This window comes from Bos indicus x Bos taurus, chromosome 1 (assembly GCF_003369695.1).
Source record: "Bos indicus x Bos taurus breed Angus x Brahman F1 hybrid chromosome 1, Bos_hybrid_MaternalHap_v2.0, whole genome shotgun sequence".
Taxonomy (NCBI): Eukaryota; Metazoa; Chordata; class Mammalia; order Artiodactyla; family Bovidae; genus Bos; species Bos indicus x Bos taurus.
The window spans coordinates 69905234-69927684 of NC_040076.1; the positions used below are offsets into that span (position 1 = coordinate 69905234).

General features: G+C 40.3%; 3 protein-coding genes and 1 non-coding gene across 14 annotated transcripts in view; 2 read left to right on the forward strand and 2 right to left on the reverse strand.

Moving 5' to 3' along the window:
• The window catches only part of LMLN (leishmanolysin like peptidase), a 50029-nt gene extending 41652 nt beyond the window's left edge, over positions 1-8377 (reverse strand). For 2 of the 3 annotated variants that reach the window (XM_027536656.1, XM_027536648.1), the window contains exons 1-3: positions 8137-8377; positions 964-1058; positions 375-405 (exon numbers count right to left, since the gene is read on the reverse strand). In XM_027536656.1, the coding sequence (XP_027392457.1) occupies positions 375-405; positions 964-1058; positions 8137-8355 (345 nt within the window). In that variant the 5' untranslated portion in view covers positions 8356-8377. The remainder of the gene's footprint in view (positions 1-374; positions 406-963; positions 1059-8136) is intronic. The other variant, XM_027536641.1, reaches the window with a different exon arrangement.
• Positions 8378-8445: 68 nt separating this feature from the next.
• Positions 8446-22451, forward strand: part of IQCG (IQ motif containing G) — a 53802-nt gene continuing 39796 nt past the window's right edge. The window contains exons 1-2 of one of the 6 annotated variants that reach the window (XM_027536673.1): positions 8446-8543; positions 21118-21184. In XM_027536673.1, the coding sequence (XP_027392474.1) occupies positions 21177-21184 (8 nt within the window). In that variant the 5' untranslated portion in view covers positions 8446-8543; positions 21118-21176. Of the gene's footprint in view, positions 8544-8924; positions 9013-16549; positions 16663-21117; positions 21185-22451 lie in introns of those variants that run through there. The other 5 variants (XM_027536681.1, XM_027536688.1, XM_027536667.1 and 2 more) reach the window with 5 other exon arrangements.
• LOC113899504 lies at positions 10859-10967 on the forward strand. Its single transcript, XR_003512919.1, has one exon. It is a non-coding gene; the product is annotated as a U6 spliceosomal RNA (small nuclear RNA).
• Positions 12836-16321, reverse strand: RPL35A (ribosomal protein L35a). 4 transcript variants are annotated; one of them, XM_027536718.1, is made up of 5 exons: positions 16255-16321; positions 15574-15618; positions 15200-15352; positions 14120-14264; positions 12836-12912 (listed from the first exon to the last, which is right to left on the reverse strand). In XM_027536718.1, the coding sequence occupies exons 2-5, from the start codon at positions 15582-15584 to the stop codon at positions 12889-12891; spliced, it is 333 nt and encodes a 110-aa protein (XP_027392519.1). In that variant the 5' UTR covers positions 15585-15618; positions 16255-16321; the 3' UTR covers positions 12836-12888. The 4 variants fall into 4 exon arrangements, with proteins under 4 accessions (XP_027392519.1, XP_027392529.1, XP_027392550.1 ...); XM_027536728.1 differs by having other exon boundaries at positions 16210-16279; XM_027536749.1 differs by lacking the exon at positions 16255-16321 and adding an exon at positions 16055-16252.

The window sequence follows — 22451 nt, forward strand, 5'->3', positions numbered from 1 at the left end:
CATACTATCAGGCCAATTATTCTTCAGGACAATGAGCATTTACACCAAGAAAACTGTTATTGATATTTTTAAAAAGTCATCTTTTCCATCCTATCCTAAGCATGCTCTGCTCCCCTAAAACCTAAGAGGACAAGTAAAAGAAATAAGAATGACTTAATATCACATCATAAAATGAGAAAACTTAATATCAAATATGAACAAAGTTTTAGTGAGTATATCACAACATGTTTGTGAAAATGAGAAATACATTTACCAACATCTTTTATTTAGTCATTCACAAAGTAGTCATGTATATATTTTTCATTATTGAAGTAAAATTAACATAATAAAACGCACGATTTTAAGTGTTCAAGTCATGAGTATTTATTACATACCTTTACAAGGTGTCTTTTCTCAGGGAGCAACCTGAAAATGATGACATAAAACATAAAGATTGCCATGCTGAGGGCAAACCATCGTCTCATTTGTTCAGAATATATCTGGCAGGAGCCCCAGATCTCAGCGAGCATTTTAGAGTTGATCAAATACAGTCTTGTTCATTTGGGAAGTTAAAGATAGAGAAAGACATCAACTACTCCCAATAGCTCTTCATAAACTACTACAGATTCATAATTTATCTCTTTTCTGAACCTCTCTTTCTTTAAAAATTAGGCTATATCACCTCTCTGGTTAATAATTTTGCACATGTTCTTATTATTGTATACATTGGTATGTCCTCTTATTTTTCCTTCAAGTACTTATTGTGGCCAGGTCTCTTATTGACCACATCCACGGAGATATACGCTGGTTCTGTTTAAATTATTCAAGATGCATAGGTTTAAATCATATCTCATGGCCTTCATCTTTCTAAATTAAAAAGCATATTTAGTTTAATTCCATTTACGGAACTCCAGGTAACAAATGAAAGTATCTTCAATAGTTTGATTCTTAATAAAAAAGATGACAGAATAATGGTGTACTTACTCTTCAATACTTTTATCGTAGATAATCTTAATTCTTAAATGTTCATTAACATCTCTCTTTACAACATGATTTTTAAGATGGACCTTATTTATGACCTGAGAAAAAGGAATAGATTTGAAAAAATATATATAGATTAGCTACTTAAGGACTCAAAATTAACAAACTAAATTTTAAATGTAATACTCAGAAAAAAAAAAGAACTAAATAAATCAAGAGACAGTTCATGCTCACAGATACAAAAACTCAGTACTACCAAGATGTCAGTTCTTTCCAGTTTCACCTATGCCAATCCCAATAAAAATTTCAGCAAGTTACGTTGTGAATATCAACAAACTAATTCCAAAGTTTATATAGATGGCAAAAGACCCAGAATAGCCAACAAAATGTTGAAGAAAAAAACAAAGTTGAAGGAATGACACCACTTGACTTCAAGATTTACTATAAAGTTACAGCATCAAGAGAGTGTGGTACTGGCAAAAGGAGAAACAAATAAGTCAATGAAACAGAACAGAGAGCCCAGAAATAGACCTACATAATAAATACATTCACCTGATCTCTGACAAAGGAAAAAGGCAAGAAAATCAAACAACGTCTTTTCAACAAATGGTGTTGGAACAACTGGATATTCATATGGAAAAAAGTGACTCTAGAGTCAGACCCCACATCTTTTATAAAAATTAACTCAAAATGGGTTATAAATCTCAATGTAAAATATAAAATACAAAACTATAAAACTCTTAGAGAAGACACTATAGGAGAAAAGCTAGATATTCATGGGTATAGTGATGACTTTTTTGTTTACTTTTTAATACTTATTTATTATTTATTTTTGGCTGTGTCAAGTCTTCGTAGCGGCATACGGGATCCTCCGTTAAGGCTCGAGCTCCAGAGTGCACGGGCTCTGTAGCTGCAGCTCGCAGGCTTAGTTGCCCTACAGCATATGCGATCTCAGTTCCCTCACCAGGGCTCAAAGCCACATGCCCTGCATTGGAAGGTGGACTTTTAACCACTGGACCAGGGAAGTCCCTATTTATTATTTTTTAATTGCAGCATGCAAACTTTTAGTTGTGGCACTTGGGATCTAGTTCTCTGACCAGGGACCAACCTGAGGCCCTCTGCACTGGCCCCCACTAGACCATCAGGGAAGTGCCTAGTGATGACTTTTTAGATACAAAACTAAAGACATAATCCATGAATGAAATAATTGATAATTTCAACTTTATTAATAATAAATACTTCGCTCAATGAAAGTTAACATCAAGAAAAGAAGACAAGCCACACACTGGGAGAATATATTTGCAAAGGACACATTGGATAAAGGACTATTATCCAAAATATACAAAGAGCTCTTAAAACTCAACAATAAGAAAATGAACAACTCAAGTAAAACACGGGCCAAAAACCTTAACACACACCTCACCAAAGAAGGTATGCAGATGGCAAATAAATATACAAAAAGATGTTTCACATTACATATCATTCAGTTCAGTTCAGTTCAGTCACTCAGTTGTGTCCGACTCTTTGTGACCCCATGAATCGCAGCACACCAGGCCTCCCTGTCCATCACCAACTCCCGGAGTTCACTCAGACTCACGTCCATTGAGTCAGTGATGCCATCCAGCCATCTCATCCTCTGTCATCCCCTTCTCCTCCTGCCCCCAATCCCTCCCAGCATCAGGAAAACACAAATTAAAACAATGAGATATCTCTATATGGCTATTAGAATGGCCAAAATCTGGAATATATACTATACCAAATGCTGCCAAGGATGTAGAGCAATAGGAATTCTCATTAATTACTGGTGGGGATGTAACATGTACAGCTATTCTGGAAGACAGTTTTGGCAGTTTCTCACAAAACTAAACATACTTCTTGCCATAACCACTCAGCAGTCATGCTCCTTGGCATTTACACAGATGAGTTAAAAATGTAAATTCACACAAAAGCCTGTTCATGGATCTTTATAGCAGTTTTATTCATAATTGCTACAACTCAGAAGCAGCCAAGATGCTTTTCAATAGGTAAATGGATAAATAAACAGTGGTATATCCAGACAATGAAATAGTATTCAGAGTTAAAAGGATGAGCTATTAAGCCATGAGAAGACATGAAGCAAACTTAAATGCATATCACTGACTCAATGGACATGAGTTTGAGCAAGCTCTGGGAGATGATGAAGGACAGGGAAGGCTGGTGCGCTGCTGTCCACACAGTCACAAAGAGTCAGATATGACTGGGAGATGGAACATCAACAGAGTGAAAGAAGTCAATCTGAAAAGGCTACATACTACATGATTCCAACCAGATGACATTTTGGAAAAGGGAAAACTATGGACACAGTACAAAGATTGGTGTTTGCCAGAGATAGAAAGATGGCAGAGGAATAAGCAGAGCACACAGGATTTTGAAAGCAGGGGAACTACCATGTATGATACTGTAATGATGGCTATGTGTCATTATGCATTTGTCCAAACCCATGGAATGTACAACACCAATAGTAAATTCTAATACGGACTCTGGGTGCTTATGATGTGTCAGTGTAGTTTCATCAGTTACAACAAAAGTACCACTCTGATTAGGGATGTTGTTGATAGGGGAGTCTATGCATGTCAAGAGGAATACAGTACTTGGGAAATCTCTGTACCTTCTTCACAATTTTGCAGTGAGTCTAAACCTGTTTTTATTTTTTTTAATAAAGTATTTAATTAAAAAAATAAAGATGAGAAGACAATGAAACAAATAGTTAAAGCACTAAAAGAAAGATGTTCAATACTGAAGTTTATCTCTAGTGAGATAAAAGATAAACTTTTACATCTCATAGATAGGTGAGATATAAAATTCTAATCATAAGCAAGCTGGAATGGCTAGACTAATATCAGCAAAGCAGACAAAGGTAGAGAGTATTACCAGTAATAAAGAATGTTTTATAATAATAAAGGATTGAAAGTGAAAGTGAAGTCGCTTAGTCCTGTCTGACTCTTTGTGACCCCATGAACTGCAGCCTACCAGGCTCCTCCCTCCATGGGATTCTCCAGTGTGAATGTACCTAGCAATAGATTCAAAATCCATGAAGCAAAAACTGACAGAACTAAAGGAAGAAAAAGAAAAACATTTATAATCATAGAAAATTTTAAGATCCTATCAATTAGACAAAAAATTTTAAGAACATAGAAATCTATAGCTAATATTTTATAATAACTGTAAATGGAATACAACCCTTAAACTTGTATAAAAAATATAGAAATCTGAAGTGTACCATCAGTTACCTTACCTTATTGATGTGTACAGAAAACTACACTCAGTACCTATAGCATACTCTTTACTAGTACACAGAAAAGCTTAGTGGGACAGAGCATATGCTGAAATATATGTAAAACAATTTCAAAGAACTGAAATCTTACAGAAGATATTCTCTAAATTAGAAATTAATAACCATAAGCTATCTAGAAAAGGACCAAATATTTAGAAATTATATTTTAAACATTTTTAATAACCCATGGATCAAAGATAAAATTACTTGGGAAAATAAAAGCATCTGAACTAAGTGACAATTAAAATACAATGTGTCAAAATTTGTGAAGTGTAGCTAAATTTGTACTGAGAGAAATACAGATCTTTAAATGTTTATAGTAGAAAAGAAAAAAGAGCTCAAAAACAATGATGTAAGTCTCCCCCTAACAATATGAGCAAAGTAAATCCACGATAGGGAGAAAGGAGAAATAACAAAACAGAAAACAATGAAATAGAAAACAATGATTAAAGAAAATTACCAAAGCTTATGGTTGGCTATTTAAAATTATTAATAAGATTAATAAGCTCCTAGAAAGAATGGACTAGAATAAAATAAACACAAATTACCACATTGGAAATGAAAGTGCGGATATCACTCAGATTCTATAGACATCAAAAGGATAAATATATTATGAACAACTTTATGTCAGTAAGTGTAACAATTCATATGAAATAAAGTCCTCAAAAAACACATGTTACCAAGACTGACACAAGATCAAATAGATACTATGAATAGACCTGTATCAGAGAAACTGAATTTATCTGTTCCTACCAAGTGGTTTCCTGGGGCCAGAAGTGAAAACATGAGTTTTCTGTAAATGGGCACAAGGGTTCTTTCCAGGTTGATGAAAAAATTCTAAAACTGGACTGTAGTGATAGTTCTATAACTCTGTAAATTTATTAAAAATCACTTATTTGGATACTTAAGTGGGTGAATTTTATGGTATATAAATTATAGCTCAATGAAAGTGTTAAAAAAAAAAAAAAAAAACTTTTCATAAAGAAAACTGTAGGCCCTGATAGTTTCAGTTATGGATGGCATCACTGACTCAATGGACATGAGTTTGAGCAGACTCCGGGAGATAGTGAAGGGCAGGGAAGATATTAAGGAAGATATTTTCTACAAACTCTTTTAGAAAATATATAACAGAACTTTCCAACTCATTTTGTACAGTCAGCATAATTCTGATACCAAAAGCTAATAAAAATTTCACTGAAAAGGAAACTATAAACCAACATCACTTATAAACATAGATATAAAAATCCTTAATCTATGAGGAAACTGAATTCAGAAGTGTATTAAAAAGGATAATATATCATACCCAATTAAAATCTATTCCAAAAATACAAGGTTGATTTACTATTGGAAAATTCAATGTGATCTACTATATTATACATTATATAATTCCATTTATTTAAGCTGAATTCTAGAACAGGCAAAACTAATTTGCTGTAAAATCTAAATCTAATATGAAAAAAATAAAAAAAAGAAAAGAGATGGGAGAGACTGATTGGCACAGAACAGGAGAAAATTTTCTGGAGACTTGAAAATGTTTTATTCTGTATTGTGATAGGTTGTTGGTTTTACATGAATGTAAATGATTGCATTTGCTACATTTTAGTATATATAAATTTTACGGGAAAACAAAAAAAACCTGTAAAGGTAACAATAACAATGGGTGGATAGAGAATGGACAGAAGTATATGAAACAGAATAAGAGAGCAGTGGTAAGTGCTGAAGCTGGGTGAAGGATCATGGGAATTCATTATACTATTCTGGTTTTGTTTTAATTTATGCAATAAAAAATTAAACCAAAACTTAAAAGTTTTCAGTTGAGAACAAGTTATATGAGTCAAATGTTTTGTAGTTCCCCATCATTACCAATATAAAGTTACTGTAATTTCCTGTTGCAATTATCAGAGATGCAGTCTCTACTGTTACAATGACTAGCACTTGCCTATTCTTTGTGTCCAAATTAAAGCAAAGAGAATGGCTATGAGGACTTGTTACAACATACTCTATGAAGAAACAGGAAAATTTATTAGGAATGAGAACTCTCAAGAATTTAATAGCTTGCTTTTAATATCCAAAGCACCATCACTATTTAGTTTGTTCAGCCAAGAGCCATAAATAAGAATAGAGGGAAGTTTCAGGAAGAGTTTTCCAGCTGTGTACCTTTATTTTATTTTGCCACACCGCACAGCATGTGGAATCTTAGTTCTCTGCTAGGGATTGAACATGTGTCCCCTGCAGTGGAAACTCTTAGCACTCTTAGCACTGTACTGCCTGAGAAGTCCATTTTCAGTTCTATAAAAAGAACAATGATCTCTCCAAAAAGCAAAGGGACTGCCTCTGGAGACAATTTCCCTATTTGTGGAAATGTTCAAATATAAGTAAGAGATTTGTACACTGGCAACAATCACAAGAAGAAAACAGCTATTAAGGTTCCTTCAAGTACAGAGATTTTGCAGTTCTTTGAACTACTTTCTCTTGATCTAAATTCAAAGAGAGAAATGCAGGGCTTTGTGGGAATGTATTTTAAAAAGAATTCACTAGGTAGGTGGGAGAACTGAGATGTTTAAGGGTACAAATTTGCAACTAGTAGATAAGTCAGTCCTGGAGATCTAATGTACAACACAGTGATTACAGATTACAATACTGTATTATAAACTTACAAGTTGCTAAGAGACTAAAGAATAAATAAAACAATTCAGCCAGAATGCAGTGTCATGATAAAAGCTGTAATATAGCCACAAACACCAAACTTAGAATTCTGGCATATATGATTATAACAGCATACAGAAAAATTTGAAAATTATCACAAAAATGAATTTCCTTAGATTTAGATTTCTGGGCTGAACTGAAAATTTCCAAATTAATCTTTTTTGATAAAGTAGTAAGACAAAATATTAATATAAAATCAATCACAACATGCAGCCCTGCCCCCAGGTACTGTGTCTCCTTTCCTCAAAGAATACTGATTACTGTGGCCCTGCTCTAAATAATGTACAGAAATCAAAGTACAAGACACAATCCTCATATACCAAGGAAAATTACAATTCAACTACAAAAGCAAGATATGTCTGAAAAATAAGCTGTCACCACATAGCGGGACTCGGTTAAGTGCCAGAAAAGAGTACAGATAAGACATATTGTAAAATGAAAAGAACATTCTGCTGGGGTGGTTTCAGCAGGCTGCCTTGCGATTAAGGAACTAAGAATGAAAGAATTTAGACAGGAAGAAAAATACAATGGGAGGGAGAAAGGTATTTCAGGGCAGGAGAACAGGGTTAAAGCAAGCAATGTGAAGTAACTTAAAAATAAATCTGAATTTTGTCTCCAGAGAACCCCCAATATCTCTGCAACGATTTTGTCTAGCTCTCCAATCAATTCTTTTTCAAACCTTTAGGTCAGTGGTTTCCAAAGTAAGGTCCTTGGACAAGAAGCATCATCAACGATCTGGGAACTTCAACTGCAAATTCTGAGGCTCCATCCGAGATCTAATGAGTCAGAAGTGGGCAGCGGGAGGGAATGAATGGAGCGGCCAGTTGAATTTTAACAAGTCCTTAGGACACGACTGAGCGATTAAGCACAGCACAGTAGGTAATTCTGATGTACACCCAAGTTGGAAAACCACTGCTCTAGGACAACTTGCTAAGCACAACTCTCCGCACGGGAAAGTGATGATGTTCTTTTCGAGTGCCGAATTGAGCCACTTTGCTGGGTGCAAGAAGAGAGCTGATGGCTGGTCCCAACCCTCTCAGAGTCCAGTCTCTGGCCCAATCTCGCTTTCTCCCCTAGTACACCCTGTTCCAACCCTATCCTCTCTACCGTTGCCTCCCATATTACTTTACCCTCACAGGGCCCCTCCGTCGCCCTACCTCAGAATCAGACGGGACGTGGTGCCGACATGGAGGAGAACTGCGCAAGGAGACAGGAATAGATGTGGTGCTTGCCCGGAGCCCACCCAAAATAAGTAAAACGCCTCGGACCCATAAAGGACCGCTCCAGTGCCACCGGCTCGGGCCCAGGCCTGAATCCGAGGAGACCGCTCTTCTACCCGACTCGGCCGCCATCTTCAGGCCGAGCGTCGTTACCATGGAGTACGTGACGCCTCCGCGCCCAGCGCCAGCCCCGCCCCTCGCCTCTCCAGGCAGGTGGAGGGACTTGGCGGCTGAAAGTTGCTTTTTGATTGGCTTGCGTCACCGGTAAGAAGTTCAACGCGGAAGATGAGAGTCGCATCACGATCATCGCGTCTCATTCGCGTGAAGCCGGTCTAGCAGCCCACGTGAGTTGCGCTGTGAGATTAGTCGGTATTGATGGTAATGAGATGGTGATAAGTGCGTGTCCTTACTGAAGGAGTTTTACTTTTTAATTCAGTTATCCAGTGAAAAAATATGGACCCACTAGGTGCCAGGCGGAGAAGGCAATGGCAACCCACTCCAATGGCAACTTGCCTGGAAAATCCCATGGGCAGAGGAGCCTGGTAGGCTGCAGTCCATTGGGTAGCTAAGAGTCGGACACGACTGAGCGACTTCACTTTCACTTTTCACTTTCACGCATTGGAGAAGGAAATGGCAACCCACTCCAGTGTTCTTGCCTGGAGAATCCCAGGGATGGCAGAGCCTGGTGGGCTGCCGTCTGTGGGGTCGCACAGAATCGGACACAACTGAAGCGACTTAGCAGCAGCAGCAGCAGATGCCAGGAGCTTAGACATAAATAGATGCAAAGTCTTAAAATTTAGCTCTGTTTAAAAGGTAAGTGGAATGTACTTTTCAATTTTACTTATCCTGAGTCACCGATTTTAGGACCTACCTTTTTTTAAGTTGAAAGTAGTTGATTTATAATATCCTGTTAAATCCACTTTAAATTTTTTTGTCCTCCCCCTTGTGGCTCAGCTGGTAAAGAATCCGCCTGCAATGCGGGAGACCTAAGTTCGATCTGTGGGTTGGGAGGATCCCCTGGAGAAAGGAAAGGCTACCCACTCCAGTATTCTGGCCTGGAGAATTCCATGGACTGTATAGTCCATAGGGTCGCAAAGAGTCGGACACGACTGAGCGACTTTCACTTTCACAGTAAGTGGGATCTTAAGTTTCCTGACCAGGGATCAAACCCTGCCCCCTGCATTGGATTTAATCACTGAACCGCCAGAGGTCCCAAACCCACTTCTTAACTAAAGTCATTTTCTGTACAATCAATGAATGTTAAGAGTTGCAAATGCGTTAACCCCGGTAGCTTAGATGGCAAACAATTTGCATGCAATGCGGGAGACCCGGGTTTGATCCCTGAGTAGGGAAGATCCCTTGGAGAATGGCTTACCTACTCCAGTATGCTTGCCTGGAGAACTGCATGGACAGAGAGTAACAGTCCATGGGGTTGCAAACAGTTGGACATAACTGAGCAATTAACACTTTTAACCCTGGAGGAAACCTGGTAGATCCTTGCTATTAAAAGCTTAAAAGCTAAGCTGTGAGGAACTATAAAAAACTAGTCTCCTTGTGGCCCACGAAAGAAACCAAAAAACTGGGAACTGGAAGCACTGAGCTTTTAACAGTCACTTCAAGAATTGAATATTATAAATTACTATACTAGGAACTGTAGTAGGTTAAAAAAAATTCCCAAGAATTTATACATTTGATAAGATTATGTACTAAAAAAAAAATGGGTGGGGAATCCTACACAAGAATAGTGGCATTAGATGTGGCTATCATCCCACAACAAAAGGAAGTTGGGATTTTAAACCAAATTTATCACTTTTAGTATGTGCTCTCTACACAAAACCACAAATTCTGGATTGTGAATAAAGAAAGAATGGTACCAGTTATCAAGTTCCTAGAGATAACAGCAGTGTCACCCTTGTGGAGTGGCAGTTTTAACAGTTTAAAGGACAAGGTGCTAGCCATTTTAGTTCATTTCTGTGAAACAAGCAATTCCTTCAATGTAACTTTGTTTTGAGGAGTCTGCACTAAACCAAACCTCTCTATGGGAGCAGATGAAGCCCAATACAGGCTCTCACAAGTGCTACCATTCCATCAGTTTGAGTGTGCATGAATTTGTGCGCAAGGCTTACTTCCAACTGCATTTACTCTGGTTATCCTAGACACTCAGCTTGCTTTTTCAAGTGCCTACCACCTCATTACTCTACCATCATCCCTGGATCTATCCACTGAACTCCTACAACAGAGATGATTTCCTCTTCTGTACGCCTAATCCAGACCCCAATAACTACCTGCCTTCCTAGACATGTTGACAGGTGGGCATTCTCCAGCTTTCTAGAACTCATGAACTCTCCCCTCCCAACCATCTCCTGGTCCCCCAAATTTGTGTAAAGTTACCTGTTCAGCAACCAAAGCTGAGAACATTACTTCTGAAGACTCCTTTCCACAATTGGTTTTAAAATTTGGTTAATGTTTAGTCTATTTCAGTGTGCAAATATCTTAGTTAAGACTGCAAAGCCTGCCTGGTTTTCCCTTCGTTTATGCTGGGTTGCACAGGGATCTTTCTAAAATATGAATTTTGTCACCTGTCACTCAAGCTCTTCAATGACACTCTAATACGAGAATATTGTTGGGACATCCTTGGTGGTCCGGTGGTTAAGACTCTGCTTCACACTCACTTTGGAAGCACACAAACTAAAATTGGGATACTACCAAGATTAGCATGGTCCCCACACAAGAATGACACACAAATAGGTGAAGCATCCCATATTAAGAAAGACTCATTTCCACTGCAGGGGGGGCGTGGGTTCGACCCCTTGTTGGAGAACTAAGATCTCATATGCTATGGGTGACACAGCCAAAAACAAAATTAAATACTAATATCCTGGCATCTGGTAGTTTTCTAGACTTTCCAATTACTCCAAATAGGTTTTAGTCACATTACATAACCCAGTTAATTGGTTCCTCAAATGCCTTCTGCTTACACATCAAATCTTTGTGCCATTTCCCTTTTGAAATTGTAGGAAGAGATGCTTGGCAAGTGATATTTCATCTGCTCTTCTTGCCTTAACCCAACTTTCCAAGTTCAATTTCCATAAGATCCTACTTAAGAAATTTGAAATGTGGTGGCCTTTAAAGGGTGAAGACAGCATGGTTGCTCAATGATTCCAAAACTGCTGCTTCTTACAACCCACATTGTTTCCCTTATGGCCATGCCTCCCAACAGTTGCTGCTGGACAGCTGCTAGACAACAAAGACTGGCAGTACACACACATACCCAATTTCCCTGACTCTTTTGGCTTCAGGGCCACCATTAAACTAAGTGAAATGTAGAACTGCTATGTTCTACTCATTTTTAAGAGCTCTTAGATAAGCCCACCTAGATAGCATATTCAAAAGCAGAGACACCACTTTGCCAACAAAGGTCCGTCTAGTCAAGTCTATGATTTTTCCTGTGGTCATGTATGGATGTGAGAGTTGGACTGTGAGGAAGGCTGAGCGCCGAAGAATTGATGCTTTTGAACTGTGGTGTTGGGAGGACTTTTGAGTCCCTTGACTGCAAGGAGATCCAACCAGTCCATTCTGAAGGAGATCAGCCCTGGGATTTCTTTGGAAGGACTGATGCTAAAGCTGAAACTCCAGTACTTTGGCCACCTCATGTGAAGAGTTGACTCATTGGAAAAGACTGTTATGCTGGGAGGAATTGGGGGCAGGAGGAGAAGGGGACGACAGAGGATGAGATGGCTGGATGGCATCACCGACTTGACGGACATGAGTCTGAGTGAACTCTGGGAGTTGGTGATGGACAGGGAGGCCTGGCGTGCTGCGATTCATGGGGTCACAAAGAGTCGGACACGACTGAGCGACTGAACTGAACTAAGCCCACATACAATTTTAAGTCAAAAGGGGCTCAGTTTGTCAAATTCCCATTATATCGTGCCAAAATATTTCAATCCTGCACTTTACTATATTAAAACATGGAGCCAAAGAAAGAAAGCAACACTGTCCAGGCAATCCTGACCACCCTCTACTAAGATTTTTTTTCTAAGACTTACGGCATTTTGGAGACACTTTCAAGTTACATATTATTCCCAACCAAGTGTTATATAAATACTGGAATGCTTTGTCCAGTCACAAATCCCAAATATTTCTCACCCATGTTTGTTCAAATAAGACACCAAATACCATCAATATATTCCACAAATTTCTCCCATCTACCATTTTTAGTCCCCAGGTTTCCCAACCAATCTATATCAAACAAGTGCATGCTATTACAAGGTACTTTAGATCAAAACAAGGTTCTTAATGCCAAGGGCCTAGGTTTGATCACTGGTTGGGGAACAGAAAAAACCCATAAACCACACAGTGCTGCCAAATTAAAAAATGTTTCCATAGGCTAGGTTCCAGTGCGCCATCACTAGAAACCTTCCAAGATACTCCCACTGTTTCCAACTAAAAATCACTTGTAATCTTCCCCCTACCATTTAAGGTCTTGTATTAAGATACAAGATACATCCATCCTCATCAAAACCCTCCTATAGTCCTATATTCTCTAGGCTCCTGTGTATTCTGTATATGCCTGATAACCACCACCATTTTAGGACTTAGCAACTGTATTCAGGACAAAGAATTTTGTAAGCCATTTAACAAAAGCACAACAGGACAAATCCACACTTTTATTTATTTTCAAGTAGTTTAAATTCTCGAAGGGTACAGCATCTGGGGGGGGAAAGAACACAAGGTACATGTTATATACAAGAGTTACTGAATACCACAACATAAATACACCTCTCATCCCATTACCTATCTGAGAGGCACCCAATGACTCATATCCTCATGGGAAGGGAACTAATGTTTATAGCCTTCAGTTTCTGAATATTCACTGACTAAGCATCAGTACTGGGAACACAGAGTCCATTTAATTTTGCCTCCTCTAACAATACGGGGGCTTCCCAGGTGGTGGTGTGGTAAAGAATCCGTCTGCCAGTGCAGGAGACAAGTCAGAAAGATACCCTGGAGAAGGGCACAGCAACCCACTCCAGTATCCTTGTCTGAGAAATCCCATGGACAGAGGACTCTGGAGGGCTTCAGTCCATGAGGTCACGTTCGGACCGAAGCGACTTCACTCACATGCATTAACAGTAAAAACCTGCTCTGATGAAAAATTTCAACTGCTCAGCAGGGTTCAGTAGTGCCCTGTGTCCCCAAAGATGTAGCCATATCTATTAAAAATGCATCCTAACTAAAGAAAACAGGAGCCATCCTGTTAGAAAAACCACAGAATCTGGAGTTGAAGGCTTTGCCTGAAGCCTTGGGATGTGAGCATCTGTTAACCTTAATACCCATTTCAAGACTGTCATGATGAAGAGATGGGAGATATTAAGAATTACGTCCAAAAAAAAATAATTATGCCAGGAAAAGGTATACTGAATTTTCATTTTCTAGCAATTACTTCAGAGCCTAATACATATGCCAGAAAACTGTTTAAATAGCTGACCCTTGAATATCCCAGTTTGAACTGCACGTGTCCACTTATACACAGATTTTTTTCAGTAAATACATACTACACAATCTGCAGTTGACTGAATCCACAGATGCAGATGGCAACTGCAAAGTTATAGGTAGATTTCCTACTAGCCCCTAACCCCTGTGTTGTTCAAAGGTCAAATGCTATTCCCCACCACTTCCAGGCAGCTTTAGCAATTACCTAAGCAGTTATCAAATTCAATCCATTTGAACCCTTTGCCTTCGCTTTTCACATAATGCCAAGAAAATGTTCCATAATATATTTTCACAGTAGCCGCTAATTTTACAGCCTGAACTATTAGTGACATTTTATTATCACAATAGTCCTTAGTGGTCCAAGCCGAACCCCTTGAGCTTAGTTTGATTCCACAAGGTTCCATGCTGTTAACAATGTACTTACCACACGAATTCTGTGTCCAATGGCCTTAGCAGGAAGGTTGCTTCGGAATTTGGCACGAACCATGCCACTGTTTCCATGAGCTCGAGTTATCTTTCCCCAGATTACTCTGGTTTTGTTAGGTTTTCCACCAGGAGTTACTGTGTTGCTGATTTTAAGACGATTAAAAATAAAAAAGGCATGAGAACCCACAGACCCAATATAGTGTGGTGCAAAATCAAGATGACTTCTAGATCAGTGGCCCTCAACCCCAGTTAACCACTTAATTCACTTGAGAAATAAATGCTAATAGCTGTAATAGTGGAGAAGGCAGGGGGTAGATGAAAAAGGGGACAAAAAATCTGAGTATAGGGAGAGAAACTTGTTTGTAATTGTAAACAGCCAGGGAAGGCATTACTAAAAAGCTAATGCTGGAAAAAAGACTGGAAGGTAAGGGAACAGCTTGTATTAAAATAAAAATATATAACCAAGATGAATCTTAGCTGGGTTAAGAGAAAACACAGGGAGCCCTAAATGCATAAAGTCTTAGAAGCTCCTTAATGACTTCAGCTTTTAACCATATGAGGGGACCAGCTGGAGTTTCAGCAGAAGTATAAATGATCTGACTTATAATTAAAAATCTCAAAGGATCTCTCTGGTTGCAGCAGGAAAAGGGGCTGAAGGAGATGAAAGCATTCCCCAAAGATCTTTTTAAAAACAGTTAAAAAACAACAGTCCACCCATTTCTTCCACCTCTCCCTCAGCCTCTATCCCAAAAGTTTTAACTGAGTTGGAATGGGTTTAAGAACCAGTACTCTAGAGAGAGACTATCTTTAAGCATCCATAAAAAATACAAGAGATCAACAAAATGAATTAAGGTACATGAAAAATGCTCTACAAAACCTTAAAATCATAAGAAGCTGACTCCTCCTTTCAAACAATTAACAGCTGTAATTTTTCTAAGTGCAGTAGACATCTACATCCAACACTACCCTAAAGTTGCTTAAAATCCCAAAGTAAAAACCACAACCGTATCAATTACTTTACCAACTTAAAATGAGACAAATCAAGTAAAAAGTCCAGAGTATAATACTATACACTTACTTCTTTGCTTTGTACACATAAGCACATCTCTTGCCTAAATAGAATTCAGTTTCATCTCGAGCATATACACCTTCAATTTTCAGGAGAGCAGTGTGTTCCCTTTGGTTCCGTAGACCCCGTTTATAGCCAGCAAAAATGGCCTTGGACCACAGCCTAAGACAAAATACATTGTTAATTCTAAGCTGTTAAAAGATCTCATTTAACTTCAACAAGCAACAGGTATGGTTTGACTTGTGATGATCCCCACCTAAATTTACCTATACCAAACATCTATTTTTTTTTCCCCCACCAGACTTAAACTTACATTTATGATCACGCCTAATAAACAACAAGTACACTGTTAAGTAGAAAGCAATGATATTTAAAACACATACCTTCCAGACATATTTGTCGTTTTAGAAGTCCCGTTCCCAGCAGGCCTTAAAACAAAAATAATAATCAGTTTAAAACCCTGCAATGCCCGTTTCCCACCTACTAGCTTCCTGTGGAACAGCACCCCAAACTCAGAATGCTGGATGAGCAAGCAAACGCCAAAATGAAGATAAAAACTAAAGTGGCAAGATTCTACACTACAAGATATAACTCCTAGAAACACCAAAATAAAGTCTTACGAAAATTTATCCTACGATCACTACGAAAAAACGAAGGTCAAGAAGCCAGAGAAGAACGCAGAGAACCCTTTTACACACTGAACGGGAAAGAAAAGCTAAGGGAAGACATAGTAAACATGCAAAAAACAGGTTTGAGGTGGCAGTAAGTGGACAAAGAACCCTGCCTAAGGGTGCCGCTGCTGCCAGACAAAATGCATCTATTTTATATTTTACTCCGCTAGGGCCCGGAAGCAACTGGGGTTACCGGAGCACCCATTCTCGGAGGCCAGGGGACCAGCACCATCAGTCCCATATCTCCTCCATCCTGTGCTCCCTGTTGCTGGAAATCACAGAAATCGTTAGCTGATAGAGCCTCGGAGTCACACCAGTGCCTCGTCCAAGAGATATAGCCGAGCCTACCCCACTTATTTGCCCCCAAAGCTCAGCTGCAGGAACTCCACACACCTTCACAGGGTCCAAGATGGCTGAAAGAGACCAGCGAGGACCCGCCGCGTGGCCTTGTGGGTAAACACATCCCCGCCCCGCTCCCGTTTAGGTAACTTCCGCGACCGCCAAAAAACTAAGCCTCAGAAATCGCCTTCTGACTGAAATAAACCACGTTCAAAATCATCTGTACAATTCTTTCCCTAAGTCCTTTTATGTTTGTAAGCTGCAAATGTATTATTTTGGAACACAGGGAGGCAAAGTGGTAGCCAGCTAAAAGAGAAGAAAAGGTCCTCCGAAGCTGTCCGTTGCCATAGAAACACCTTAGCTTGGTTCCGACGGCATCCGGGGGTGTAGTTGGCAAAGTGAAGCCGGAGGGGAGGACGACCTACGCTTCGAGTACCCTAGAACTGATTCGCCAACAAGGGGGTATTTTTTCTTCTTACTTACCACTTAGGAATAGGGCAAACGGAAGCTCTCGGATCCTAGCCTGGAAGAGAAAGACCGCGAGCAAGAAAGCAGGAGGAGAAAGCTCTTACTTCTCTATACCTTTCCTACCCCTTTGCGTGCTTGTGTACTCAGTCGTGTCTATTTGCGACTCTGCACCGTCCTCCACCAGGCTCCTCTGCCCGTGGGATTCTCTAGGCAAGAGTACTGGAGTGGGTTGCCAGGCTCTCCTCCAAGGGATCTTCCCCACCCAAGGAGCTTACCCGCATCTCTTGGATTGGCCGGCGTGTTCGTTACTACCAGCGCCACCTGGGAAGCCCTCTTCTGCCTTTCTGCGTCCTTGTTCAGTCGTGTCCGACTCTTTGCGACCCTATGGACTGTAGCGCGCCAGGCTCCTCTGTCCATGGGAAGAAGAACCTCCTCTTGCCTCCTCTCTCCAGGCAAGAATACTGGAATGGGTTGCCATTCCCTCCTTCAGGGGATCTCTCCAATCCAGGGATCAAACCAGCGTCTCCTTGGGCTCCTGCATTGCAAGCGGATTCTTTACCCATTGAGCCACCTGGAACGCCCGCCCCCCCGCCTCCCGCCTTACCACCCGTTTAATCCTTTCCTCCTTTTACTCCTTTATCTCTTTCGAGAAATGACTTAAGTTCTTACCGCCATTCTTCGTTTTGACTCTGAGGGTGAACACAGCCCTGACAAAGCCTTGTTGCCTTTTAAGGAGAACTCAGCTGCCAAAAGACTTTCCTGGTGGCTCACCGGTAAAAAAAAAAAAAAAAAATCCCCCTGCCAATGCAGGAGACGCGGGTTCCATCCCTGGGTTGGGAAGATGCCCTGAAGAAGGAAATGACAACCCACTCCAGTATTCTTGCCTGGGAAATCCCATGGACAGTGGAGCCTGCCAGTCTAGAGTCCATGGGGTTGCAAAAAAGTTGGACACGACTTAACGACGACAGGAGTTGCTAAACTCCAAGTGCCCATCACCTAGCCCAAGTGCAATTGGTCTTCAGTAAATATTTGTGCACTGGAATGGGATAGCTTAGTGGATGCCAGAGATTTACCTTTCCTAATTATTGCACATTTATTTGTGTTGCCCTATGGATTCATTCATTTTTTCCAACAGTTTGTTGAATGACTGACTACCATGTACAAAATTTTGTTCTTGGCTTGGAGGATGCTGCAGTAAACAGAACAACAGAAATCTGTGCCCTCATGGAGCTTACATCCTAGTAGGAGAGCAAGACAACGAGCGAGTAAAATGTAAAATATATGGCACATTAGAAGGTGGTGTGAGAAAAAAATTGTTCATGGAGCTTGGCTCCAGTTGGGCTAAGAGATAAATACATAGCAAAATGCCACTGATTGAAGCTGGTACCTGATGGACCAGTAGGACTTTACAAGGTGAAGAGGTTAGGGGAAGAGTGGTTCAAGCTGAAAGAATAGCATATGCAAAAGCCCTGAGTTAGAAGGGAGCATGATTCCTTAGAAGAAAGAAGCCCATTGAAGCTGGAACCATGAGAGCAGTAAAAGGGCAGTGCTAGATGGATCTGGAGAGGAACAGAGGAGCAGGCCCTATGGTCCAAGTTAAGAATTTTATTTTTTTCCTCAAGTTAACGGGAAACCATTGAGAGGTTCTAAGAAATACAATGAAATTTTCAATTTTATAAGATGAGCCCTTTATTTCAAAAAGATCACTTAATTTGGAAGCTGTTAGAGTAGTTCAAGCAAGAAACAACAGCTAGATTCAGCAGGGTATTGGGTGAAATAGAAATTGAAAGTAAAATCCACAGGACCTGGTGATGATTTGAATTGGGGAAATGCTGATGAAGGAGGAAGCAGAAATGACTCCTGAGTTTCTAGTGTTGAGGAATGAGCAGCCAGAACTTGAAAGCACTAAGCATAGGCCTTTATTACTTATGTGAGGCATACTTACTGATGCCCCAGGCCTGAAAAATGGAAAAATAAAGAACAACGCAGCAAAAGAACAAAATCTTAATAGCATATTAACTTGCTTCTAAGACTGCCTTTGTACTGGAAAATTTAGCGAGTTTGGAATATCTTTTTTTTTTCCAATTTATGTAAAGATTCTTTCAGTTCAGTTCAGTCGTTCAGCCTTGTCCGACTCTTTGCAACCCCATGAATTGCAGCACGCCAGTCCTCCCTGTCCTTCACCAACTCCCGGAGTCCACCCAAACTCATGTCCATTGAGTCGGTGATGCCATCCGACCATCTCATCCTCTGTTGTCCCCTTCTCCTGCCCTCAGTCTTTCCCAGCATCAGGGTCTTTTCAAATGTGTCAGTTCTTCAAATCAGGTGGCCAAAGTATTGGAGTTTCAAGTTCAACATCAGTCCTTCCAATGAGCACCCAGGACTGATCTCCTTTAGGATGGACTGGTTGGATCTCCTTGCAGTCCAAGGGACTCTCAAGAGTCTTCTCCAACACCACAGTTCAAAAGCATCAATTCTTCTGTGCTCAGCTTTCTTCACAGTCCAACTATCACATCCATACATGCTGCTACTGCTGCTAAGTCGCTTCAGTCGTGTCCGACTCTATTCGACCTCATAGATGGCAGCCCACTAGGCTCCTCTGTCCATGGGATTCTCCAGGCAAGAATACGGGCATGGGTTGCCATTTCCTTCTCCAATGCATGAAAGTGAAAAGTGAAAGTGAAGTTGCTCAGTCATGCCCGGCTCTTAGCGACCCCATGGACTGCAGCCTACCAGGCTCCTCTGTACATGGGATTTTCCAGGCGAGAGTACTGGAGTGGGTTGCCATTGCCTTCTCCATCCATACATGACCACTGGAAAAACCATAGCCTTGACTAGATGGACCTTTGTTGACAAAGTAATGTCTCGGCTTTTTAATATGCTGTCTAGGTTGGTCATAACTTTCCTTCCAAGGAGTAAACGTCTTTTAATTTCATGGCTGCAGTCACTATCTGCAGTGATTTTGGAGCCTGAAAAAATAAAGTCAGCCACTGTTTCCACTGCTTCCCTATATATTTGCCATGAAGTGATGGGACCGGGTGCCATGATCTTAGTTTTCTGAATGTTGAGCTTTAAGCTAACTTTTTCACTCTCCTCTTTCACTTTCATCAAGAGGCTTTTTAGTTCCTCTTCACTTTCTGCTGTAAGGGTGGTGTCATCTGCATACCTGAGGTTATTGATATTTCTCCCAGCAATCTTGATTCCAGCTTGTGCTTCCTCCAGCCCAGCGTTTCTCATGATGTACTCTGCATATAAGTTAAATAAGCAGGGTGACAATATACAGCCTTGACGTACTCCTTTTCCTATTTGGAACCAGTCTGTTGTTCCATGTCCAGTTCTAACTTGCTTCCTGACCTGCATACAGGTTTCTCAAGGGGCAGGTCAGGTGGTCTGGTATGCCCATCTCTTTCATAATTTTCCACAGTTTATTGTGATCCACACAGTCAAAGGCTCTGGCATAGTCAATAAAGCAGAAATAGATGTTTTTCTGGAACTCTCTTGCCTTTTCGATGATCCAGCAGATGTTGGATCTCTGGTTCCTCTGCCTTTTCTAAAACCAGCTTGAACATCTATAATATTCTTTCAGTTTTGCATATAAAATGTTTGTTGCATGGGACATACTTGTACTACCCTCCTAAGGATCACTTTATTGTAGACGAGATCATATTGGAAACTGACTATTCACTGTCTGCTCTGTATATGGCAAAATTCTCCGTAGTCTGTTCTCATTGTAAAGCTTATTTAACCAGAAAGGACTTCCCTTTACTGAGGAAGGATAACATATTGATAGCAGTATTAAACTTATTTTCAGGATAAATAGTTTTTCTAGGTATAATGGCAATTGTTTTTCTGGATGCAATAAATTCTGTTAATCTAGCAGATAGGGGAATGGAACCATCAAATATTTTAGTAATCAGAATAACAGAAAAGTAAATCTGTTGTATATGGAGATTACCAGTTAATACTCAGAATATAATTTAAAAACATACAAAAGACATATTGGACATTGGTGGTGGTGGTTGAGTTGCTAAGTCATGTCCATGTGAACTGTAGCCTACCAGGCTCCTCTGTCCATGGGATATCTCAGGCAAGAATTCTGGAATGTGTTGCCATTTCTTTCTGTAGGGGATCTTTCTGACCCGGAGATCAAACACATATCTCCTGCATTGCAGTCAGATTCTTTATTGCTGAGCCACCAGGGAAGCCCTACACTGGCATTAATTTGCCTTAAGAAACATGAAGATTGCATTTATCTGCCAGTAGTTAAGCTGGACACTAAATAGACCTGTGCCATTTGATGGCAATGATTCTTCCATCTGATACTGCTCTGCAAAGCTAAAGGGGATAAGCCACAGCTCTTGTACTTCTTTTTCTCTTAGTGGGAGGGTATAGAGATAAATGTCATTCAACACTCCCTTAAACTAATCTCAATGTTTTTTCCCACTTTAGGTGATTGCATTTCCGTGAGATTATAATGTACCAAGAAAATTAAAACTAACTCAAGAAGAATGGAAGAGTATGTTCCAAATTCCAGTTTATTATATATATTTATGAAATGACTTATATTAAATTTCTGTGTATTATTTACCCTAGCTGTGTAACAAATTACTCCAAAACTTAGTGACTTAAAAATATAAATGTTTTATTATTTCACATAGTTTCTGAAGGTCAGGAATTTGGGAGTAGCTTGGTTATATGGGTCAAGAATTGAGGAGCAGCTTAGTGGGATGGTTCTGTTTTGGGGTTTCTTATAAGCTGAAGTTGGTCAGGGCTGCAATCATCTGAAGACTTGACTGGGGCTAGGGTATCCACTCCAAGATGCTCGTTTACAGAGTTGGCAAGTTGATGCTGTCTTTTGTCAAGAGGCCTTAGTTCCTCACTCTCATGAGACTTTTCATAGGGCTTCTGAAGTATCCTCATGACAAGGCATCTGGATTCCCACAGAGTAAGAGATTTGAGAAAATGATAGAGAAACTTTAATGTCTCAAAATCACCTGGTCTTGGAAGCCACAATATCCTTTTGCTTGTATAGGTTAGTCCTATTCAGTGTGGGGAAGACCACAGAAGGGCATGAGTACAAGAAGGTGAGACTCATATGGGCCACCTTGAGAGTGGCTACTCCATTCCACTTTTTGCTAATTGAAACGGAGCAGGGCCCTGTAGGGCTCCCAGGCATGGAGGCCTTTCTGTCTCCCATTTCTTGTAGGCAAGACTCCAGCATTATAACTTTCCTTGAGTTCCAAAGGGCAGATTTCAACAGTTGCTAATCAAGGGTATATGTGCTAAGTTGCTTCAGTCATGTCCCATTCTTTGCGACCCCATGGACTGTAGCTCTCCAGGCTCCTCTGTCCATGGGGATTCTCCAGGCAAGAATACTGGAGTGGGGTGCCATTTCCTTTTCCAGGGGATCTTCCCTACCCAGAGATCGAACCAGCACCTCTTATGTCTCCTGCATTGGCAGGTGGGTTCTTTACCATGGGAGCCACCTGGGAAGCTAATCAAGGGAAAGTGAAAATGAAAAGTAGCCCAGTCGTGTCCGACTCTTTGCAACCCCCTGGACTATACAGTCCATGGAATTCTCCAGGCCAGAATACTGGAGTGGGTAGCCTTTCCCTTCTCCAGGGGACCTTCCTAAACCAGGGATGGAACCCAGGTCTCCCGCATTGCGGGTGGATTCTTTACCAACTAAGCTATCAGGGAAGCCCAATCAAGGGAGAAGCAGCCAAAAATCACCAGAGGCAAGATGAAAGGGAACAGAGAAGCTCATCAAGATTAGAAGACCC

Coding starts and splice junctions, on each gene's coding strand:
- RPL35A (XM_027536718.1), bottom strand. Junction 14,265..15,199: donor TATGTGTACAAAGCAAAGAA/GTAAGTGTATAG, acceptor TCTTAAAATCAG/CAACACAGTAACTCCTGGTG. Junction 12,913..14,119: donor TTGGACACAGAATTCGTGTG/GTAAGTACATTG, acceptor TTCCCCCCCCAG/ATGCTGTACCCTTCGAGAAT.